The following is a 20620-nucleotide window of genomic DNA, read 5'->3' on the forward strand; positions in this document are numbered from 1 at the left end:
TTCCTTATGAGGAAAGGCTACGTTTGGGCCTCTTCAGCCTAGAAAAGAGACGCCTGAGGGGGCCATGATTGAGACATACAAAATTATGCAGGGGATGGACAGAGTGGATAGGGAGATGCTCTTTACACTCTCACATAATACCAGAACCAGGGGACATCCACTAAAATTGAGTGTTGGGCGGGTTAGGACAGACAAAAGAAAAAATTTCTTTACTCAGCGTGTGGTCGGTCTGTGGAACTCCTTGCCACAGGATATGGTGCTGGCGTCTAGCCTGGACGCCTTTAAAAGGGGATTGGACAAGTTTCTGGAGGAAAAATCCATTATGGGGTACAAGCCATGATGTGTATGCGCAACCTCCTGATTTTAGAAATGGGTTATGTCAGAATGCCAGATGCAAGGGAGGGCACCAGGATGAGGTCTCTTGTTATCTGGTGTTATCTGTTATCTTGTTATCTGGTCTCTTGTTATCTGGTGTGCTCCTTGGGGCATTTGGTGGGCCGCTGTGAGATACAGGAAGCTGGACTAGATGGGCCTATGGCCTGATCCAGTGGGGCTGTTCTTATGTTCTTATAGATGCTTCAGTGCCCATGTCTACTTCCTCAGTTGCCACTAGCTGTTTCTCCTCTGCTCAGCCCTCACCACAAGGGCTTTAGTTAAGCCACCAACTTTGTGGGCTGTCCCATCTCTGGTTGCCACCCTCCATACTTCAGATGGTGAGGACACCACCAATAGGCCTCTGTTATTGAACAGAGCACCCAAGGAGGTTTGTAAGGAAGAGATGACCTTGAAGATTTCCAACTCTATGGGTTTTTCTATATCCCCCATGAAACTGCAGCATTTCAGAACAGGTTCTCAAGATCTTACTGTAAGAATTTAAATAAAAATGAAATATACATTTTTTTTGGAACACGCTTTTTCAGGAGACAGAAATAGAGCCTCTCTTACTTCATTCGCCTCTCCATAGACATGGCACAGATATTCCTCCACCGCCGGTCCAAGCTCCTGGTGGTCTGCTGGATAGAGTCACATTCGGTCTCGTTTGCACAGGCATCAGAATCATGGAGCAAGACCTCGCAGATGTTGAACACAGATTCTACACCGGCACTGTGCTGTTCAATGTCCCGCTGCAAATCCTACAGCCGCGAACAACAAATCTCAGTTATGCTTTCTTTTTTAAAAAAATCTGATGCTATTGAGTATGGCAAATAAAATAAAACAATCATTTGCACGTGTATTTTAAAAAGTGACTCACAAATCTGTTAAATAAAATGGGTAGCTAAAATGCTGAGCATGCTGCCAGAGCATGATTACAAAGGTGCTGACTACTTTATGGCAGTTAGTGCTGATGAAAGATGTTTCAGACCTCATTGATAAATTAAAGATCAATAAGTCACTGGGCCCTGATGGCATCCACCCAAGGGTTATTAAGGAATTGAAGAATGAAGTTGCAGATCTCTTGACTAAGGTATGCAACTTGTCCCTCAAAACAGCCACGGTGCCAGAAGATTGGAGGATAGCAAATGTCACGCCTATTTTTAAAAAGGGAAAGAGGGGGGACCCAGGAAACTACAGGCCGGTCAGCCTAACATCCATACCGGGTAAGATGATGGAATGCCTCATCAAAGATAGGATCTCAAAACACACAGACGAACAGGCCTTGCTGAGGGAGAGTCAGCATGGCTTCTGTAAGGGTAAGTCTTGCCTCACGAACCTTATAGAATTCTTTGAAAAGGTCAACAGGCATGTGGATGCGGGACAACCCATGGACATTATATATCTGGACTTTCAGAAGGCGTTTGACACGGTCCCTCACCAAAGGCTACTGAAAAAACTCCACAATCAGGGAATTAGAGGACAGGTCCTCTCGTGGATTGAGAACTGGTTGGAGGCCAGGAAGCAGAGAGTGGGTGTCAATGGGCAATTTTCACAATGGAGAGAGGTGAAAAGCGGTGTGCCCCAAGGATCTGTCCTGGGACCGGTGCTTTTCAACCTCTTCTTAAATGACCTGGGTTGAGCAGTGAAGTGGCTAAGTTTGCAGACGACACCAAACTTTTCCGTGTGGTAAAGACCAGAAGTGATTGTGAGGAGCTCCAGAAGGATCTCTCCAGACTGGCAGAATGGGCAGCAAAATGGCAGAGGCGCTTCAATGTCAGTAAGTGTAAAGTCATGCACATTGGGGCAAAAAATCAAAACTTCACATATAGGCTGATGGGTTCTGAGCTGTCTGTGACAGATCAGGAGAGAGATCTTGGGGTGGTGGTGGACAGGTCGATGAAAGTGTCGACCCAATGTGTGGCGGCAGTGAAGAAGGCCAATTCTATGCTTGGGATCATTAGGAAGGGTATTGAGAACAAAACGGCTAGTATTATAATGCCGTTGTACAAATCTATGGTAAGGCCACACCTGGAGTATTGTGTCCAGTTCTGGTCGCCGCATCTCAAAAAAGACATAGTGGAAATGGAAAAGGTGCAAAAGAGAGCGACTAAGATGATTACGGGGCTGGGGCACTTTCCTTATGAGGAAAGGCTACGGCGTTTGGGCCTCTTCAGCCTAGAAAAGAGACGCCTGAGGGGGGACATGATTGAGACATACAAAATTATGCAGGGAATGGACAGAGTGGATAGGGAGATGCTCTTTACACTCTCACATAATACCAGAACCAGGGGACATCCACTAAAATTGAATGTTGGGCGGGTTAGGACAGACAAAAGAAAAAATTTCTTTACTCAGCGTGTGGTCGGTCTGTGGAACTCCTTGCCACAGGATGTGGTGCTGGCATCTAGCCTAGACACATTTAAAAGGGGATTGGACGAGTTTCTGGAGGAAAAATCCATTATGGGGTACAAGCCATGATGTGTATGCGCAACCTCCTGATTTTAGAAATGGGTTAAGTCAGAATGCCAGATGTAGGGGAGGGCACCAGGATGAGGTCTCCTGTTATCTGGTGTGCTCCCTGGGGCATTTGGTGGGCCGCTGTGAGATACAGGAAGCTGGACTAGATGGGCCTATGGCCTGATCCAGTGGGGCTGTTCTTATGTTCTTATGTTCTTATGACAACAACAGCCAGTAAATATAAGATTGGGCGGTTAGTGATCTTCCTTAGTCCTCCCCACAAACTGCAGAGGTAACACTGGAAATGACCACAACAACACATGAAACATCGTTTTGCCTGAGAAAGCATTCAGGGAAATTCAAACGTTTGCACGTGTGTAACCTTTAAGTCGTTCTATAAAAGATATGACCTTGCTGAAACTTATGAAAAGCTCTGCTGGAGCAGACCAAGGTCTGACTTGTTTAACTTTCCTTTACTACCACTGGGTTAAACTGATGATTCTGTGAAGCTCACATTGAGGAAGGAATATTGATTACAGAAATTTATATATAATCATAGAAAGAGAGTCAGACTAAGTTAGCTTGAGCATAACTTAACTGTGAATGCCCTGAACCAAAATCTGAGCTATTTACTCGTACAAAAAGGCTTGTGGTGCCAGGCATTTGAACCCACAGGCCCAAAAGTCAAGCTGTGGACAATTGCACAGTGGGTACTTAATCTGCAGAACTCCTTGCCATAGGATGGGGGGGGGGGATGGCATCTGGCCTGGATACCTTTAAAAGGGGATTGGACAGATTTATGGTGAAGTTCATCACAGATTAAAAGCCATGATGAGTTCATGCAATCTCCTGGTTTTGAATGTAGGTTCTAGTTGTCTTGTGTACTCCCTGAGGCATCTGGTGGTCACTCTGAGATACAGGAAGCTGGATTAGATGGGTAGTTAGCTTGATCCAGTGGGGCTCTTCTTATGTTCTCATTCAGTACAACAAGCATGTACATGCAGTGCATTACCTAGAAGTAAGCCCTATGAAGCTAAGAAGGACTTATTTCTACGTAAACAGGCATAGGATTGCACTGACTGTCTCTCATTCTGCATCAGCTCAGCCATGAAAATTTGGAAATATTAATTTGATAATAGAGATCAACTGAAAAGGAAAAACTCTTTAACAACCACTGTTCTCAAAATCTATTCTCTGTGAGCAATTGCCTACAATTAAAACAGTAAACAGTGACCATGTAGCAGAAGGCCAACGGTTATCAGACCGACTCATTCAGATTATCTGTTTCCCCTCCACACCTGCTGCTCGGCAAGTCTCTTCTGTATCTCTTGATCATCACAGATGTCGTAAACAACAGGCTTGGACAGCTCAGACTCTATGCGCGCCAGCCAAGTGCGAAGGTTGCTCATGTTTTTGTCCAGCTGCTGGATGAAAGCAAAGGTCTCCTTCAGTTTCTTCACCCTGAGGGATAAAGGAAGGAAAACAGAGAGATAAAAAGGGGCAGCGCATTTTTGTCTCATACCTTCCTTTCAACAAATTCTCTTGGTTCCGCCATCCCTGTATGCATTGGCCTGAATAGAGATCATCTTCACTACAGAGGTGTCTGCCTGACTATGGACTCGGCCCAATCCTATCCAACTTTCCAGCACCGGTGCAGCCCTAAGGTAAGGGAACAGATGTTCCCTTATCTTGAGGAGTCCTCTGTTACTGCCTCCCCAACACAGGATGCATTGCACACCCCCTTGGCACAGCTGCACCGGCAAAGGAAAATTGGGTAGGATTTGGTCCTCAGGCCCTGAACTTGGCTAGAGCACTGCATGAAATGTTGAATGTTTCAAAGTGAACTTAGGGCTTTACACTATTTCTGAGTGTGAGAAATGGTGCATCCCTTGAATACACACCCTTTTGGCTTTGCTTGATGTGGGCTCACTGAAGCAGTGGCATAGCTATAGGGGGTGCAAAGCACTGAGTTTTGCAGGAAGCCTCACATCCGATTGCAAGAGGCCCATCCCCCTCCCCTTCAGATCTGCCATTTTGCTTCCCCCGCCTCGAATGGCTCCAAAGGGAAGGGGGAGGGGCCCCTTGCATGCTGCGTGAAGCTCCCTCTAAAATTCAGTGCTTTGCACCCCCTATAGCTATGCCACTTCACTGAAGTCCCAACTGAAAGAACATTCCTGCAAAGAAATAGGCACCTGGGCATCCACCATACAGTGAGGAAATTAGTTTTATGAGAGGAAGCATCTTCCATTGTCACATGGGGCTCTTCACTTAGCTTCCTTAAGAACATGGTGTACATCAAAAACAGGCCCTAAACCATGTTACCTAGTTGGCAACCTTCAGTCTCGAAAGACTATGGTATCGCGCTCTGAAAGATGGTTCTGGAACAGCGTCTAGTGTGGCTGAAAAGGCCGATTCGGGAGTGACAATCCCTTCCACACTGGGAGCAAGTGCAGTCTGTCCCTGGTCTGTCTCCCTGGCTATAGGCCTTCCTTCTTTGCCTCTTTGCCTCAGTCTGTTGGCCAACTGGTTCCTTGCTAAAACACCTACAGGTATTCTGATAGCCCAAGTCAGGAAATGCTCATAGAAAACATGGCTGAAGGGTGGGCAAGCTGATCTTGTGCATGTTTACCTGGAAGTAAACCTTAATGGGTTCAACAAGAATTTACTCCCAAATAAGTGTGCATAAGAACATAACATAAGAACATAAGAACAGCCCCACTGGATCAGGCCATAGGCCCATCTAGTCCAGCTTCCTGTATCTCACAGCGGCCCACCAAATGCCCCAGGGAGCACACCAGATAACAAGAGACCTCATCCTGGTGCCCTCCCTTGCATCTGGCATTCTGACATAGCCCATTTCTAAGAACATCAGAAGAGCCCCACTGGATCAGGCCAAAGGCCCATCTAGTCCAGCTTTCTGTATCTCATAGTGGCCCACCAAATGCTTCAGGGAGCACACAAGACGGCAAGATACAACCTGCGTCCTGGTGCCCTCCTCTCCATTTGGCATTCCAATGTAGTCTATTTCTAAAATCAGGAGCTTACACATACCTACTGTGCCTTGTAACCCAGGATGGACTTTTCCTCCAGAAATTTGTCCAATCCCCTCTTAAAGGGATCTAAGCGAGATGCCATCACCACTTCTTGTGGTGATGTTCCACAGACTAACTACACGTTGAGTTAAGAAATATTTTCTTTTGTCTGCCCTAACTCTCCTGACATTCAATTTTAGTGGATGTCCTCTGGTTCGGGTGTTATGTGAAAGAAAAAAGAGCGTGTTTCTATCCATCCCCTGCAAAAGTTTGTAAAAGAAAGAATTTTGTGCAGAGAACTGCAGTCTTTGGTCAATTTGCTTTTGCTCTAGTGCAGGGTTTCTCAAACCATGGGTTGGGACCCACTAGGTGGATTACGATCCAATTTCAGGTGGGTCCCCATTCATTTCAATATTTTATTTTTAATATATTAGACTCGATGTTGCCATGGTATGTGACTGCATTTAGGGAAATGTTACAGCTTTTAACAATGTTAGTCAATAGGACTTACTCCTGGGTAAGTGTGGGTAGGATTACAGCCTAGGATTGTTAAAATTTCCCTACTTGATGACATCACTTCTGATCATGACATCACTTCCAGTGGGACCTGACAGATTATCCTTCTCAAAAGTGGGTCCTGGTGCTAAAAGTGTGAGAACCACTGCTCTAGTGCATGTGCAAACATTCACATTGCTGTCAACAAGGCCATTGACATCAGACCTGCTTATAGTGGAGAAAAACATTCACATCACCACGTCTCTGGCAAGAGAACATCTGCTGGTAAAGGTCTGTTTTTAAATCTTGCTCATCAGAAAAGGTTTATACAATAGTATTATTAAAAAGTATTATTGCACCATTAACGTGCATGGTATTTATTTGAGAGTTTACCAAAAATAGGTCTCTGCCCCAAGCAGTACACAATCTAAATTTTTAAAGAGGAAAGATAACAGAATGAGAGAATGAAACTGGGGACAGATAATGATGACAGTGAAGGAATATGCCCAAATGCATTTAGGCTTCATTTCAAGAGAAGCAGCTAATCATTGTTGGTAACAGACCCCAGCTCCATGAATAATTAACTCCATGTCTTCCGCTTGCTACACTGGCATTCTTTGTAAAGCAGCGAGTTTAAACTGTAGCTCAGGGTACAATCCGTGCTTTAAAATGCAGCTTCTAAATGCCACCATGTAGGAGTTTGTCGAAGTTTTTCACTAGCACTGACAGGAACTCCAGTCCAAAAGCGAGAACCAGCATGGTGCTTGAAGTTAGCTGGTGCCTACTTTGTAATGCTAATTGTCTTCACAGACAGGCCCGGCTTAATTAACTAATTTGTACATATGCCACTTGCCATTTCATCAGACCTCATCGTGCCCCTTGTCAATCTCTAGACTGAGAGGTAAAATCCAAGAAAAACAAACACATGGTGCTGAGAGCCCCGTTCAGAAAGGCAAGCATGTTAAGTGCAGGGAACATTAACCCAGTGGTGTAGCTAGAAGGGGGGCAAAGCACTAGGTTTTGTAGGAATCCTCACTCCAGTGTGCAAACGGCCTCTCTCCCTCCCCTTCAGAGCCATTACAGGCAGGGGGGGAGCAAAATGGAGGTGAATGAATGAAGGTCTCCTTTTTGCTCCCCCACCCAGAATGGCTCTGAAGGGCAGGGTGAGGGGCTATTTGCATGCTGCGCTGAGGCTTCCTGCAAAACTTAGTGCTTTGTACCCCCTCTAGCTACGCCAGTGCATCAACCTTTTGCTGCACTGGTTGTATAGTCATCAAAGCATTCTGCTTCCAATCAGACCAGTGAGGAAAATGGGAACCACAACCATAGGAAAAATGTACAATTTGAAAGCCATCCAGCAAGGAGTCGGTTCCAGCTCCTTCAAATTGATTCCATTTAGATAACAGTCAGGTTGAGAAAACGAGAATATTGCCTTCACAATCATCAAATGACAATGACAATGAGTCCCAATCCCAACTCATGGAAGCTCAATGAACTATTAGAATTCACATGTACCAAGTACATTGGCACTGTGCACACTTTACAGCCCCATTCTATCCTTGAAATATGCAAGCACTTCTCCATATACTGTTCCACCTGCTTGCCCTCTTCCAAGGAAGCCATCTTTCTACCCTTTCTCTGATGTGGTCATAAAGGTATTTCTTGGACTTGTGTGTTTGTGTGAGTAGCATAAGAGGAACATGGAACCCTGCATGAATTCCCAGCTCCTGCCCCCTGTTGCTTATGCCTCAGTCTTTCCTGTAGGGGCTGAGGCCGCCATGGCAATGTGCCTGCCAGTCATTGAGGCATTTCCCCATGTTTGGGGGGGGAACATTTCCCCATGGTGGGGGTTGCTGCGTTGCTCATTCATAAGAGCTGGCAACGATCACTCATTGGCCCTGTGCCTGCCTTGACCCCTGCTCAGTTTGTCCTGGTGGCACTTCTGTGGCCACTGGTGGTGGGTCTGGGTGGCTGCAGAGATTGACTCCTTGAACGCTGGAGTTTAACTCAAGGGAGACAACAGAGGATTGGAAGCGGGATGAAGGCAGGAATAAACATGAAAAACATATTCTGTTCTCAACCACATTCATTGTACATTTATGTAGCCGCCCTGCGTCCCTTTGGGGAGAAGGGCGGGATAAAAATAAAGTTTATTATTATTATTATTATGGAGCTTTGTAAGCCACTTGGACATTTGCTTTGGCATGGGAAATGCGGGATATAAATTTTTCAAATAAATAAATACATTCTGCCCATCAGTATATAGCTGTCATCCAATTTATGCAGATACAATGCCTGATAATCACCCTGGATAAAAATATAAAGATAAATAAAAAAGATAAAAAGATAAATATTTAATATATTATAAATATATAAATGTATATATATATTAAAATATAAAAAATATAAATAAATATAAATAAAAAGATAAAAATCCTATCAAAAGCATACCATGTGCAAAATAAAGTTTGATTTAAACATATCAGATTACATGTGTATAAAGTTGCATTATTTTGCATTTATTTACGGGTGATCCAGTTTAGTTCCCTGACCCACAACAATTTTTAGCTATAGCTCTGCTGTCATCCCTGGAGAGCAGAATTACCAGGCTCTAAAACATAATCCTACAGGTCAGACAGGAGAAAATTACACAATGATGATTATACTGGACCTCTCTGCCTTATGTTAGTGCCAACTCCAGTTCAAAAATAAATATTTCTGTTTTTATTTCAATGAGATGATTAAAACAAAAACAAAAAAACCTACCAAAATGAAAGAATATGTTTATACTGCACTGTAAATATCATCCTAACCAGGCAATGGATATACAATTTAGATAGGATAAATAGCCTGTGAAATTGAAGCACCACTTTTAATTGCTATTACTGCACATAATTGTGTTGGTGGTCTTAAAAAAAAACAACCAACCTTTTAGATCTATACACCTCCTGGGACCGATATATGGCTTAAAGGTTCTGAAGATACCAGTTGTTAGAAACCTTGAATTTGGGCCTGACTTTTCTATTTTAAAATAGTAGTTCAGTTAGCTATGATTTTGCAGTGGCTACACGAATCATGCACCATTGCGGTCTTTGTGTGCAAGGATTCCACTGTGAACATCAATTGCAAAAATGTAACGAACAGAAAAAGCTGGAGACTGCAAAAAGAACCCGAAGCATCCCACTTTCCATTCATTCCTCAGTAACCTAGCAGCCACTAATCTCCCCTGACAGTGGCGTGGAGAGCAAACAGTTAATTTTAAGCAGGGGGGAAGCCCCTTGCATGTTACTCATCCTCCATGCTAATGGCCTGCAAACCCCCTCCCCAACCCTCCCTCCGCCTGTCAAAGACAAATGCACCCACAGTGCGTGCACACAAACACACAAGCATGCTGGCCAGGTCTGGCCCATCCCCCAAGACTGCTGCCGCACACAGACAGCCCTCTTCCCGCATAATATTATCCCATTTTTATTCTTACAGTCTGCGGATCCCAAAAACGCACTTACTGTTTATATGGGAAAACCATTCCTCAGTTTATCAATCCAAACCTGCCAAGAAGAGCATCTGGGTGAGCAGAACACTTGGGAAAGAGGAAACCCCTCCTCCACGAATGGCCTATTTAATACCACTGCCTCTGCGTCTCCCATAGAAAGAAAGAACAGGGGAAAAAAAACACCACCCAGACCTCTCCCTTCCTCCTCCTTCAAGCCCCCAGGCAGGGAGTCAGAGTGTCCCCACACAAATACACACACACACAAATACACAGCGAAACCTTATCCATACATATACATACACATCCTCGCAACAAATTCACAGCAAATAGCACTGGGGAAAATAAATCCACCTTCCTCCTTTCTTCTGCTTTTTGACTTGCCAAAATCACTATCTCAAATATTCTAAAGCTGGCAGAAACCAAGATGACTTCATTTTGCCATCAGAATTTGTTTGTATTTTGTTTTAACATTTACACCCTACCTCTCCCCTTTAAAAGAAAAAAAAAAAAGCACCTAAGAGACAACATGCTGTGATGGTGGAAGTATCTACTGCAAGTTTGCTGAAGGGCAGGTGATGGAGAAGTCACCTCTTTGAACATTTCTAAGCACAAACAAATAAATGAGTAAATACATGTGTTTTGTAAGAATCACAGATATGAAAACTGTGAAATTCCTTCTCCTCTAACATGGTGGGAAGATAATCAAATCGCAAAGTGCTCTGCCAAAGGCAAGGGGGAGACTATTAGATCCGTGTTTCTCTGTCAGTTCGGGGTAGATTTGTGGAATAAATAAAATATTGTGTTTGTATGTTTGCAACTTACCCCAGTGTATCCCAAACTTCATGTCCTGACCTGACTGTTGGTGGGTTGTGAAACTGACAAGCTAACAGCTGACTAGGAAAATGTATTGAGTCCTAGCGAAAGTGAAATTGGGCTGCATACACACATTTACTCATGAGTAGGTGACCGTGCTTCAGTCAACTTTGAAGGGCAGGCCGAGAGTAACGCCATGCCACCAGAATGGTTACATTTTGATAAACGCAGCCCCCCCCCCAAACACTCCAGAATGAAGTCTTTTCAAAGAGTGTCATTTTAAAAATTGGGTCCCAGTGCTAAAAGGTTTGAGAACCACTGCTTTGCCTTTAAATGAGGTTGCATTTCCAGGTTGTTTTACAAAAATTACAATAAAATCAAAATATTCATCTAATCTGCATCAAACAGAAATTTGCACACATCACACCGTTGATGTGTGCAACACATCACACCGTTGATGAAGATATGTGATGAAAATAAGTTGTCAGAATTCACTACAAAGGCCTGTGTGGTACAGTGGCTACAGCACCGGTTTTGACCTGTGAGATCTGGGTACCAAGCTCCATGGGTGGTCTTAGGTCAATCAGGATCTCTGATTTTATTTTACCGGGTTGTCATGAAGATGATGGGGCCCACACGCTCATTGGAGGAAGAGTGGGATATAAAAGTAATAAAATGCTTTTGTTTTCTTTTTTTAAAAAGAAATCTTACTACAGGTATGCCCTGGTATCTGAATAGCTTGCTCCCCTCACCTCCAGGGTGTCTTCTGAGACCAGCAGAGGCCGCAAGCGAGCTTAGAATGATGATGCGACTGAAAAAAGTCACTTCCACTCACCTCCAGAAAGGGCACATGGTGTGTAGGGGGGCCCATGGACCCAATCCGCAAATATGTAAAACCACAGATACAAGATCTGCGGATAAGGGCCCCTATTTTCCATTGTTCAACACTGCATGTGTTTATCAATAGTCAGGTTTCCCCTTAACCAGAGTTTTCAAACCAGTTTCAGACCCTAGTTTTAAAGTTAACCAGAGTTAATGCTGGCACAGTTTTAATGCTGAACCCTGCTTCTGAGTGGCCCATGTTTATGAGCTAGGTGGATATAATTTGCACCAGAAAGGGGAGGAGATGCACAATTCCATGGCATGCTCTCAGGCTATTTACTTTTAAGCATTACGTTTGCACCACGTCTAAAGAGGGTTCAGCATCCATTTTTGTCTGACAAATGCTTGAGGGTATGCTCTTGGATATAAAAGGATGCACTGTTTGTTCTTTTGGGTTATATCAAGGATAAACATTACCAAACAAGATCAGGACAAATCTATGTTTAACTGTTAGAACAGTGGTTCCCAAACTGGTGGGTTGCGACCCACCAGAGGAACCAGAAATGGGCCATTTCCCCTTAGGGGGTGGTGGCCCAGGAATGGGTGCCCCAACAGTGCTGCAGCAATTGTGGCGTTGTGGGGATCCAGGGTTTTGACAGACCTGCCTGCCTAGCACCTTCTGCACTCAACTGTTCCCAAGCCTGCCACCTAGTCAGCCCCACTGTGTTCCATGGTAGAGCTGCCAAGGAACTCCGTTAGCTATGACCTAAATTTTCCAAAGGTTTCTGCAATCATAGAATTGCACAATCCACAAGCCCCAGACTAACGACACATCCACTGCCTATTTATTATAGGGATCTGTTACACTCATGATCCTAGCTGTCCACAAACAACAGGGGATTCAGTCTACCCATCTTTTCTCTGACTGAATGGCACATCTGAAGTCCACATGACTGATCAGCTTTCTGGTATTAGTGTGAAAGCATTCCATAAAAAGATACTACTTTTTCCACAGGAATACATTCTTACTTATTTAACACCCTCTTAGAATACTTTACACAGCAATACAAGTAAAATGGACCTCTGCCCTAAGGAGCTTCCAATTTACATTTCAACACTGGGGACACAAATCAAAATGGGAAGTTCCGTAACTCCCAAAGCAGAACACATGCTTTGCAGGGAGGTCTCCTTCAATCCCTGGCATCTCCAGCTAGGACTAGGAAAGACCCCTGTCCGCTAGTCAGGGTAGAAAACGCTCAGTCCGATGAGTCAATGGTCCAACAGCTTCACACCAGCTATATATGTTTGTCCAGCCCAAGTGGTGAGGGTTGGGGCTCTGGCACTAAAGTGTCTGCCTAACTCAGGAGCCCAGAATGATGCCAGACACACAGCTCTTTTTGGTGTATCCACTAGTTGGCCAAGCTGCAGGTCATGATACAAGCTGACCCATCAAGAGTTTGTTTTTATTCAAATTAGCCTGCCCAGGTGCTGGCAACCTGGGACCAAAGCAAGGTAGGAAGGTTGGGGGGCCTTAATAGTTTGTTGCTGCTATGGTTCTGATCTGGATTGTGCACCCCTTGCATGCTAACAGAACTTAGGGGGTGCACAAACTGAATTGGAACTACAGTGGGAGGCAAACTCATCTAGTCCCTTGCTGCACCTTTGCTCCAGACTGTCACCTTCCAGCATACTACTCTGGAGAGAAACAAAGCTGTTAAAGGGACAGCTCACTCTTTTATCTTTAACATGTAGTTGAATGCAATTCCATAGGAGGCTGTAACTGCTGTTTATAGCCCTTTTAAATCTGGCTTGCCCTCTTTTCTGGAGAGCCAGCATAACACTCCCCCCTCCCCACCAAAGCATTCCAAACATCCCTATGTGAAGCAGCTTTTTAGAAGCTTCACAGAAATTCATTTGCATCTCTCACAATTAGAATGGGAGCAGATGTCCGCATGTTATTATTTTTGTTGTTGTCCTCCCAGATACTCTGCGCATTCCCAGAGCCCTTCCTGGTTAGATGCACCCTCTCCTCCAGCTGCCGGTGCGTGGAGACAAAGCCTCTGTGAATGGCAAAACAAGCCAAGCATGCAGAGGCACAATGGACGTGCTCAAAGGCCCCCATGCAACTGGTGCCATATGGCCAAGCCCAGCTCGACTCCATGAACTGCGAGAAGCATGTTGTGGACTAAACGGAGGTTCATCTAATTTGCCCATCTGTCTCCGGCTCTTTATTGGTTTAAGGTGAAGCAAACTGTTTACTGCCATGTAGTGTTTTGACCAACTTGGCTTCTGGGTGGGATTTGCTAAAATGTTTCCAAAGCACATCGTTGTACTTATAATCTCCACAATGGCTACATAAAACTAAATTTGATTATGCCAAAACTGACCAAAGCTATATAGGTATAAATGGGCCAGATCGGTAGGCATTAACCGACTTAAGAGTCCAATCCTATCCTCCTTCCCTGCAGATGCAGCCGGGTCAAAAGGACACATACTGAATCCAATGGGGGAGGAGGTGGGGGGGGGCTTGGGAAGGGAAAGGGGAATTATAAACCTCCTGCTCACTGTAAGTCTCCTGCTTGCCAACAGGTTTCCTCAGACCTGTGACAGCTCTTCAGCTGGTACAAGTCCAAGGAGAAAAAAGGAGTGGGGAGCTTCTGGTCAGAGGGGATAAGATCCAGCATATGTTGCTGGATTCACTGCCTTTCCGCCTGCATTCCCTCCCTCTTCCCATCCAGTTTCACCCCCTCCCTGCCTGCTCCAGCCCCCACTGCTCACTTGCCACCACTGCTGCTCGTGGCCACTCTAGATCCTGCCACCACACCTGATACCTCTGTGGCCTCCATGGAGGTGAGATGGAAGCATGCACTCCAGAAACTTCTGTAAGGCCGTTTGTGACGGCTGTAAAGCAAATCCTGCCCCAGAACACCAGTTCCAGCAGAAGGCAGGGTGTGTGTAAGACTGGGTCCATAATTTTGCTAATAAGACATTATAGTACAGCACGAGCCTATGTATGTCTACTCAGAAGTAAGTCCCATTGTGTTCAATGGGGCTTGCACCCAGGAAAACGTGCAAGACTTGCAGCCTGAATGTCTGAAATGGATGGATGTGTTGAATGCTGACAATTACAGGCAAATCTGACAACTCACCAAAAACCGAGATGTACCGCCGTCCACCACCTAGATGTAAAAGTCAGCATTCATATAGGTACATCTGAAAAGTGGGGAAATCGGGGGTCCACAATTCCACACACACAAACGCATCCCTGCCCTCACCAAGGTGAGTGTGAGCCACTGCCCTCTGTTGAGGGTGGTGGGAGGAGCCCCAACCCCTATCCCCAACTTGGAATTGGACAGGGGTCAGGGATTGTCCCCATGTAAGGCCTGAAAAGGATGGGCGGGCTGATTGTTTTGGTGAGAAACAGTGGTGTTTTGAAGGCCTCTGGTTGCCAAATGAGCACCTGCTTTTCAGCTTGACTCTATGTTCAGAGCTGGATTTGGGAGAGGATCCCTCTCATAGTTATGCTGGGCATCCAAGCAGATTTGCAGCCCAGCACAGATGTGAGGACAAAAAGTCCTCATACTCAAAAAGTCCAAAAATTGGGTAGGGGGAATGGAGGAGAAACTGCCTCTGCGGAATACAGGCAATTGTTCCTCCACCCCCCCTCCACCTGCCACATCAGCATGGTTCCAGGGTTCCCTGCACACAGAGGGACCCTTGGAATAACCCAGAGCTGCCGGAAGCAGTGGCTTCTGGCTGTCCACCAACACACCTTTCTGCTCATTCATCATTTCAGGTAAGTGGCTGGGTTGGTGAAGGAAAAAGAAAGATGCAGGAGGGTGGGAAATCATGGGGAGGGTCCCCATATACATGCATGAGGCTCAGAAAGGTGCCCGAGGGCCTGGCACAACCAGGTGCTGACTCTAGGCTTGCCCCATCCAATTATTGATTCCATTTTCCAAGGAATGAAGGGAAGTCTCCATTTAGTCAACCCTGTAGTGTAGCCAGAGGGGGAGTGGAGAGGTAAATACAGCAGGTGTATTACAGAAGCTAAGCAGGGTCAGGCCTGGCTAGTACTTGGATGGGAGACCGCCTAGGAATACCGGGTGCTGTAGGCTTCTACCATAGTCTTTCGAGACTGAAGGTTTCCAACCATTGCAGCCACAGCTTGCTGTGAAAGCAGCCCCTCCCACCTGCCATCAAAGCCATTTGGGGCAGCGTGCCTAAGCCTTGCCCAAATGGCTACCCCAAAGCCATCTGCTTTTCAGCTTGAAAAGCTGAAATACCTAAATACCCAAATGGCTGCACTGACCCCAAATGGTTCTGATGGCAAGTAGGTGGGGCAGCTCACATGGCGTGCTGCAGCACCTGCTGTGCTTACCGCGCCACTCCCCCTTCAGCTACACTACTGAGACAGACTTCCCCTCTGGTTCCATAACACCCTCATACCATGAGGTCCCTGTGGCTGTGATACGCTACACACCCTTGCAAACACACGTCTGTTGCGGTCACACCTCGTATTCCAGGCAAACCCTTAAACATGTGATCTGTGAAGCAGTCAAGTCAGCTTTTACGAGATGCCTGTGGAGTCCATCCTGATGCCCTACCTCCAGTACTGTACCAAACAACAAAGGCCTTTTCTTTTCTTACCGTCCTCCGATGACGTCAAACAGGTGCTGCCAGCGACTGTCAATTTTGTTGAGTTTCTCCTCTATTTCTGTCACTCTGCTCTTGCTGCTGGCCTTGATCAGCTGTTCGCCCATCTGCTTCAAGTGAGCCAGTTTGTTTTCGCTGAACAGGTTGATTTCTTCCATGCAATCCTAACCAAAATTTACTGTATTATTATTATTACTTTCTTTATCACTATTATTATAAAATTTCTGTATGAAAATGGCAAACAAGAACAACAAGATAAGAATGAAAACAGGCTACTGCCGAAGCAGCAATTAAATTCTGATTTGTCTCTATCTACAGTGAATACAGACTCATTAGAATGACAATTGCTTGCATTAACACAAGGGCCAGGCTTATCTGACTGCATCTCTAAACATCATTTAAAGAACATGGATGCACTGGTTTGTTTCTGACTCTCATCCTTTTGCTAAAGCCTTCCCTTCAGGGTGGGAGACGCTGCCACACACTACAATGGATGATGGAGCAGCTGCTATCATTTCCTTAGAAACACAACCAGACACAAGGTAAGAACAATGTAAGCACAAGGCTCAAGCTTGGAAGGTTCTAGACAAACAGCTGCCAATATGCTGAAAGCAGAACATCATTCACAACCCCCTCCCAGAATTTTATTCGCAAAATAATCTTTGTTTGCTCTTGTGGATTAAACCAGGAGGGGATCACTCCATGCTTCATTTTTCCACTCCCCAGCCTGCTTGCTGCCTTTTGAAAAAGCAGAGTCCGTGTTGCAGGTAAAGGCAGACTAAGTGGCTGCAGATAAAGAGTGGGGCAGGGGAGAAGAAGGATAAAAGTTGTGTGTGGGGGGAGGCTGGAGTGTGTATGTGTCTCAGGTCAGAGTTTCTGGCAGTAAAGTAAAGTCCCAGTGCCTATCTCCTACACAGCCATAGCTTTGTTTCCACAGCAAACCTAGTAGTCCGAAATCTGTAATCTGAGGGGATTGGTGCCAGCCTACTTGAGGACTCAGGCAGCTGACCACAATGAAATCAACCCAATTGGTTGGGATCAACCTTCAAGGCCCTATAATGCCCCCATGAACTGGCTCCTTAGCCACTTAGTATGTGAAGTCTGCCCAAGTGTCTGCTCCCATGCCTTGATTGCTGCCTTGGAGCTTGACCTCTGCCTGGTTTGGCACCTGCTGTTGATACACTCAGACTGACACCCAGCTTCTCCCAGTGCCAGGACATTCTAGATCCCAACCCTGCCAAGACCTGACACTGTAGAAGACCAGGAGAGCAGCCAAGGACACACTTAAGAATGAGGAAAACAGAGGGCTAATGCTAAACATTTTCAGCCCCTCCTTTGTGGATCACCCAACAACAACAGTATATATATACCGCTTTTCAACAAAAAGTTCACAAAGCGGTTTACAGAGAAAATCAAATATCTAATGGCTCCCTGTCCCAAAAGGGCACACAATCTAAAAAGATGCAACACCAGCAGACAGCCACTAGAAAAGACACTGCTGGGGTGAGGTGGGCCAGTTACTCTCCCCCTGCTAAATAAAAGAGGAGCACCCACTTGAAAAAGTGCCTCTTAACCAGTTAGCAGGGGTTGAAGCTGAAGCTGCAGTGCTGCAGGTCCAGAGCAAACCCTTTAAGGCTCCTGCTGGACTGTGGTCCAAGTGATGAGGATACGGTCTGCTCACCTTCTGCAATTTCTCTATCATGTCTTCAATGCTGACGTCTGCTGACTGGAGCACTTTGCTTTCCATCTGTACCAGCCAAGCGCAGAGCTCTTTATTCTTTTCATTGAACACAATCCATGTGTTGAGTCGGTCCTCTATCTCTTGCTTGCGGAGAGAAACCTACAGATGAGGGTATACATGACAGCTCTCTTTGTTACGTCAAGAGCAAAGCTCGCTGATATAATTCAAGACCAAACATGACTAAAAATAGGCATCTGTTCCCTTCCAACAGTGGATCGTGGCAACAGGCTCCATTACAAAAAGCAATGTTCTCAAGCAATTAATTATTTCACTTTGTAAGAAAATTTAGTTTGAAAGAAAAGGGTAACCAGACATGTTTCCATTTTGCAATGCTGCTTCAAGCTGGTCCAGAAAACATCACCCTATCGTACTTGAGAGTGGCAGTCCTTTCAACTGCCAAAATGGGGTACAGTGTAGTTGTTCAAAACAATATATTTGTCTTTTGTAGTAAATGAAAATATTGAACACATATAATGGCTCAGAACAGAATCACAACAAACTATGGTCTGTGCTAACCATAGACTGGAAGCCTCTGCAGGAGCCTCTGGAGTGATGGCAGTAACTATGGTTTGACAATTCAGATATTAGGTTCTAGAGGTCCTAATTAAGTTCTAGAGGTTCAGATATTAGGTTCTAGAGGGCAGGAGGTCTGGTCTAGAGGGTAGAGCCTCCATTTGCCTGAACCGAATAGTGAACCGAAGGTCGCCGGTTCGAGGCCACCGGCACTGTGCGACCTTGAAGCAGCTGTCAAGCTGAGCCTAGTTATTCCATCTGCTCTGAGCGTGGGAGGATGGAGGCCAGAATGTGAAACCAGATCAAGAAAGTAACACCTGAATGTTGTGGTTCTTGTAAAATAGAACATTCTTTCAAATTGTAAAAATCCCTACGGGGATTTAATAAGCCTGCCTATGTAAACCACCTTAAATAAAGTCTTGAATAAAGACCAAGAAAGGCGGTATATAAATACCTGTATTATTATTATTATTGGCCTCTGCCTTTCCATTGGACCATTTCAGCGACGTGGAGAGGGGGGATTTGTTGCATGGGTAACAGCCTATCCTCTATACCTAGTTTACCCAGGCTTCGCGCACTGGAGAGGACACTGTTCCAGAACCACCATTCAGAGCGTGACACCATAGTCTTCCGGGACTGAAGGATGCCAACTGATATTATTATTACGCCTAACCACAGTTAAAATTCCTTAATTAATTTTTTTGATGGGATGTGGAACTATATGGATACACAGCATGAGTGGATATAGACGCCCATATCTGAAGTATTTCATTCTCCTGCTTTAAATTCAACTACTTTTACTGCAAATGCCTTAGATCCAGCTAAGATTGCTTATCTCTAACTCAATAAGAAACAGGAATGCAACAGCAAATGGGCACTTTGCATGTGTTTTTTTTTTTTCCCCAAGGTACCAGGGCCATTCAGATGAGGTAATAGTGAATTGTTCATTTTGGTCTGGTAGAAATGGAGAGGGCTGAACCCAGGTGCTATTTTTGCTTATTTGGTCTGGGCTGTGTGGGGGTGCACAATCTTGATTCCTGGACTGGACTTTTCTGCCCAGGGAAACATATGGCAATAACACATTCCTGTATGTGCATTGCACTGGAACCAGAATACAGTTTTAGCAAGAGATTGACACAATACGGTTACCCAGAATCTGTCTGGTCAAGATACAGATGCCCAAAGGGTTAGTAGCTCAGACGGAGTTAGCAGAAGCGGCATGCAAAAAATGCAACTGTAGCTATACACCGCCAGGGTAGGAAGTACTTTCAGGCACTTCCTGTTTCAGTCTGGTCATTGCCCATGGGAAAAGTGTCCAGAAGAGCTTTGAATCTTGTTGATTGACAATAAGACAAACAGCAACACTAAACAATGGGGAACAATCCAACCAAATTTAAGGGCTTCCAAGGCCTCCTGATTTCAGTGATTACTCACTCACAGTATTGTAACATCCAAAAACTGGCAGCCCAATCCTATGCATGACTACTCAGAAGTAAGTCTCATTAAAGTCAATGGGGCTTACTCCCAGGAAAGTGAGGATAGGATTGGGCTGTAAGGCACAAGCCTCAGCAGTGACTAAGCGAAACAGCCTTTGAGAATGTTAGACAGACATTGCAGCAAACTGGTTTACATGTTACAACGATGTTTGTCTTTGATCATTTTAATAGATACTTTCCTACATGCATTTTAAACACTGCAAATAGGAAAGAGTGATCCCGCCTTCATAATGGGGACGGTCCTGATCGTGCAGATAAATAAATCACATTTTGACACTACGAAACTTGCAAATTAACTGGAGTCAACTTATTACAAATGCAAAAATGGGGAAAGAAGAACTTCTGGCAGTATCAAATGTTACACTTTTGTTCAAGTATTAGAGCGCAGTCCTAAGATTGCTCCGCTGGAGCGGGGATCTGGGGCGGTGTGGGGAGGGCAGAGAGGAGATGTTCTGGGGCAGGGATGGGCCCACGGGTGGGCACTGGAAGAGTGGGGAGTACGGCCAGGATCTCAGTATCTAGGGGCAGCCCCAGGCTACTTGAATCTGCGCCACCACTTTAGGTGGCACAGATCTGAGTAGACCCATTGGGGTCGCAGAGGCTCTCCCCAGGGAAAGAGAAAGCGATTCCCCTTGCCCTGAGCTGAGCCTCTTTCAGCCCCAAAGGCATGCCAGCCTCCCCATTCCAACACAAATTAGGACTGTGGTATTGGTCTTTCTTTCTCAGG

General features: G+C 45.3%; 1 protein-coding gene across 4 annotated transcripts in view; it reads right to left on the reverse strand.

Moving 5' to 3' along the window:
- Positions 1 to 20620, reverse strand: part of SYNE2 (spectrin repeat containing nuclear envelope protein 2) — a 252356-nt gene that overhangs the window by 18079 nt on the left and 213657 nt on the right. For all 4 annotated transcript variants that reach the window (XM_066629628.1, XM_066629621.1, XM_066629615.1 and 1 more), the window contains 4 exons: positions 17825 to 17983; positions 16138 to 16307; positions 4131 to 4293; positions 946 to 1133 (listed from right to left, as the gene is read on the reverse strand). In XM_066629628.1, coding sequence (XP_066485725.1) covers positions 946 to 1133; positions 4131 to 4293; positions 16138 to 16307; positions 17825 to 17983 — 680 coding nt within the window. The remainder of the gene's footprint in view (positions 1 to 945; positions 1134 to 4130; positions 4294 to 16137; positions 16308 to 17824; positions 17984 to 20620) is intronic.

The sequence above is a fragment of the Tiliqua scincoides genome, chromosome 1, assembly GCF_035046505.1.
Source record: "Tiliqua scincoides isolate rTilSci1 chromosome 1, rTilSci1.hap2, whole genome shotgun sequence".
Lineage (NCBI taxonomy): Eukaryota > Metazoa > Chordata > Lepidosauria > Squamata > Scincidae > Tiliqua > Tiliqua scincoides.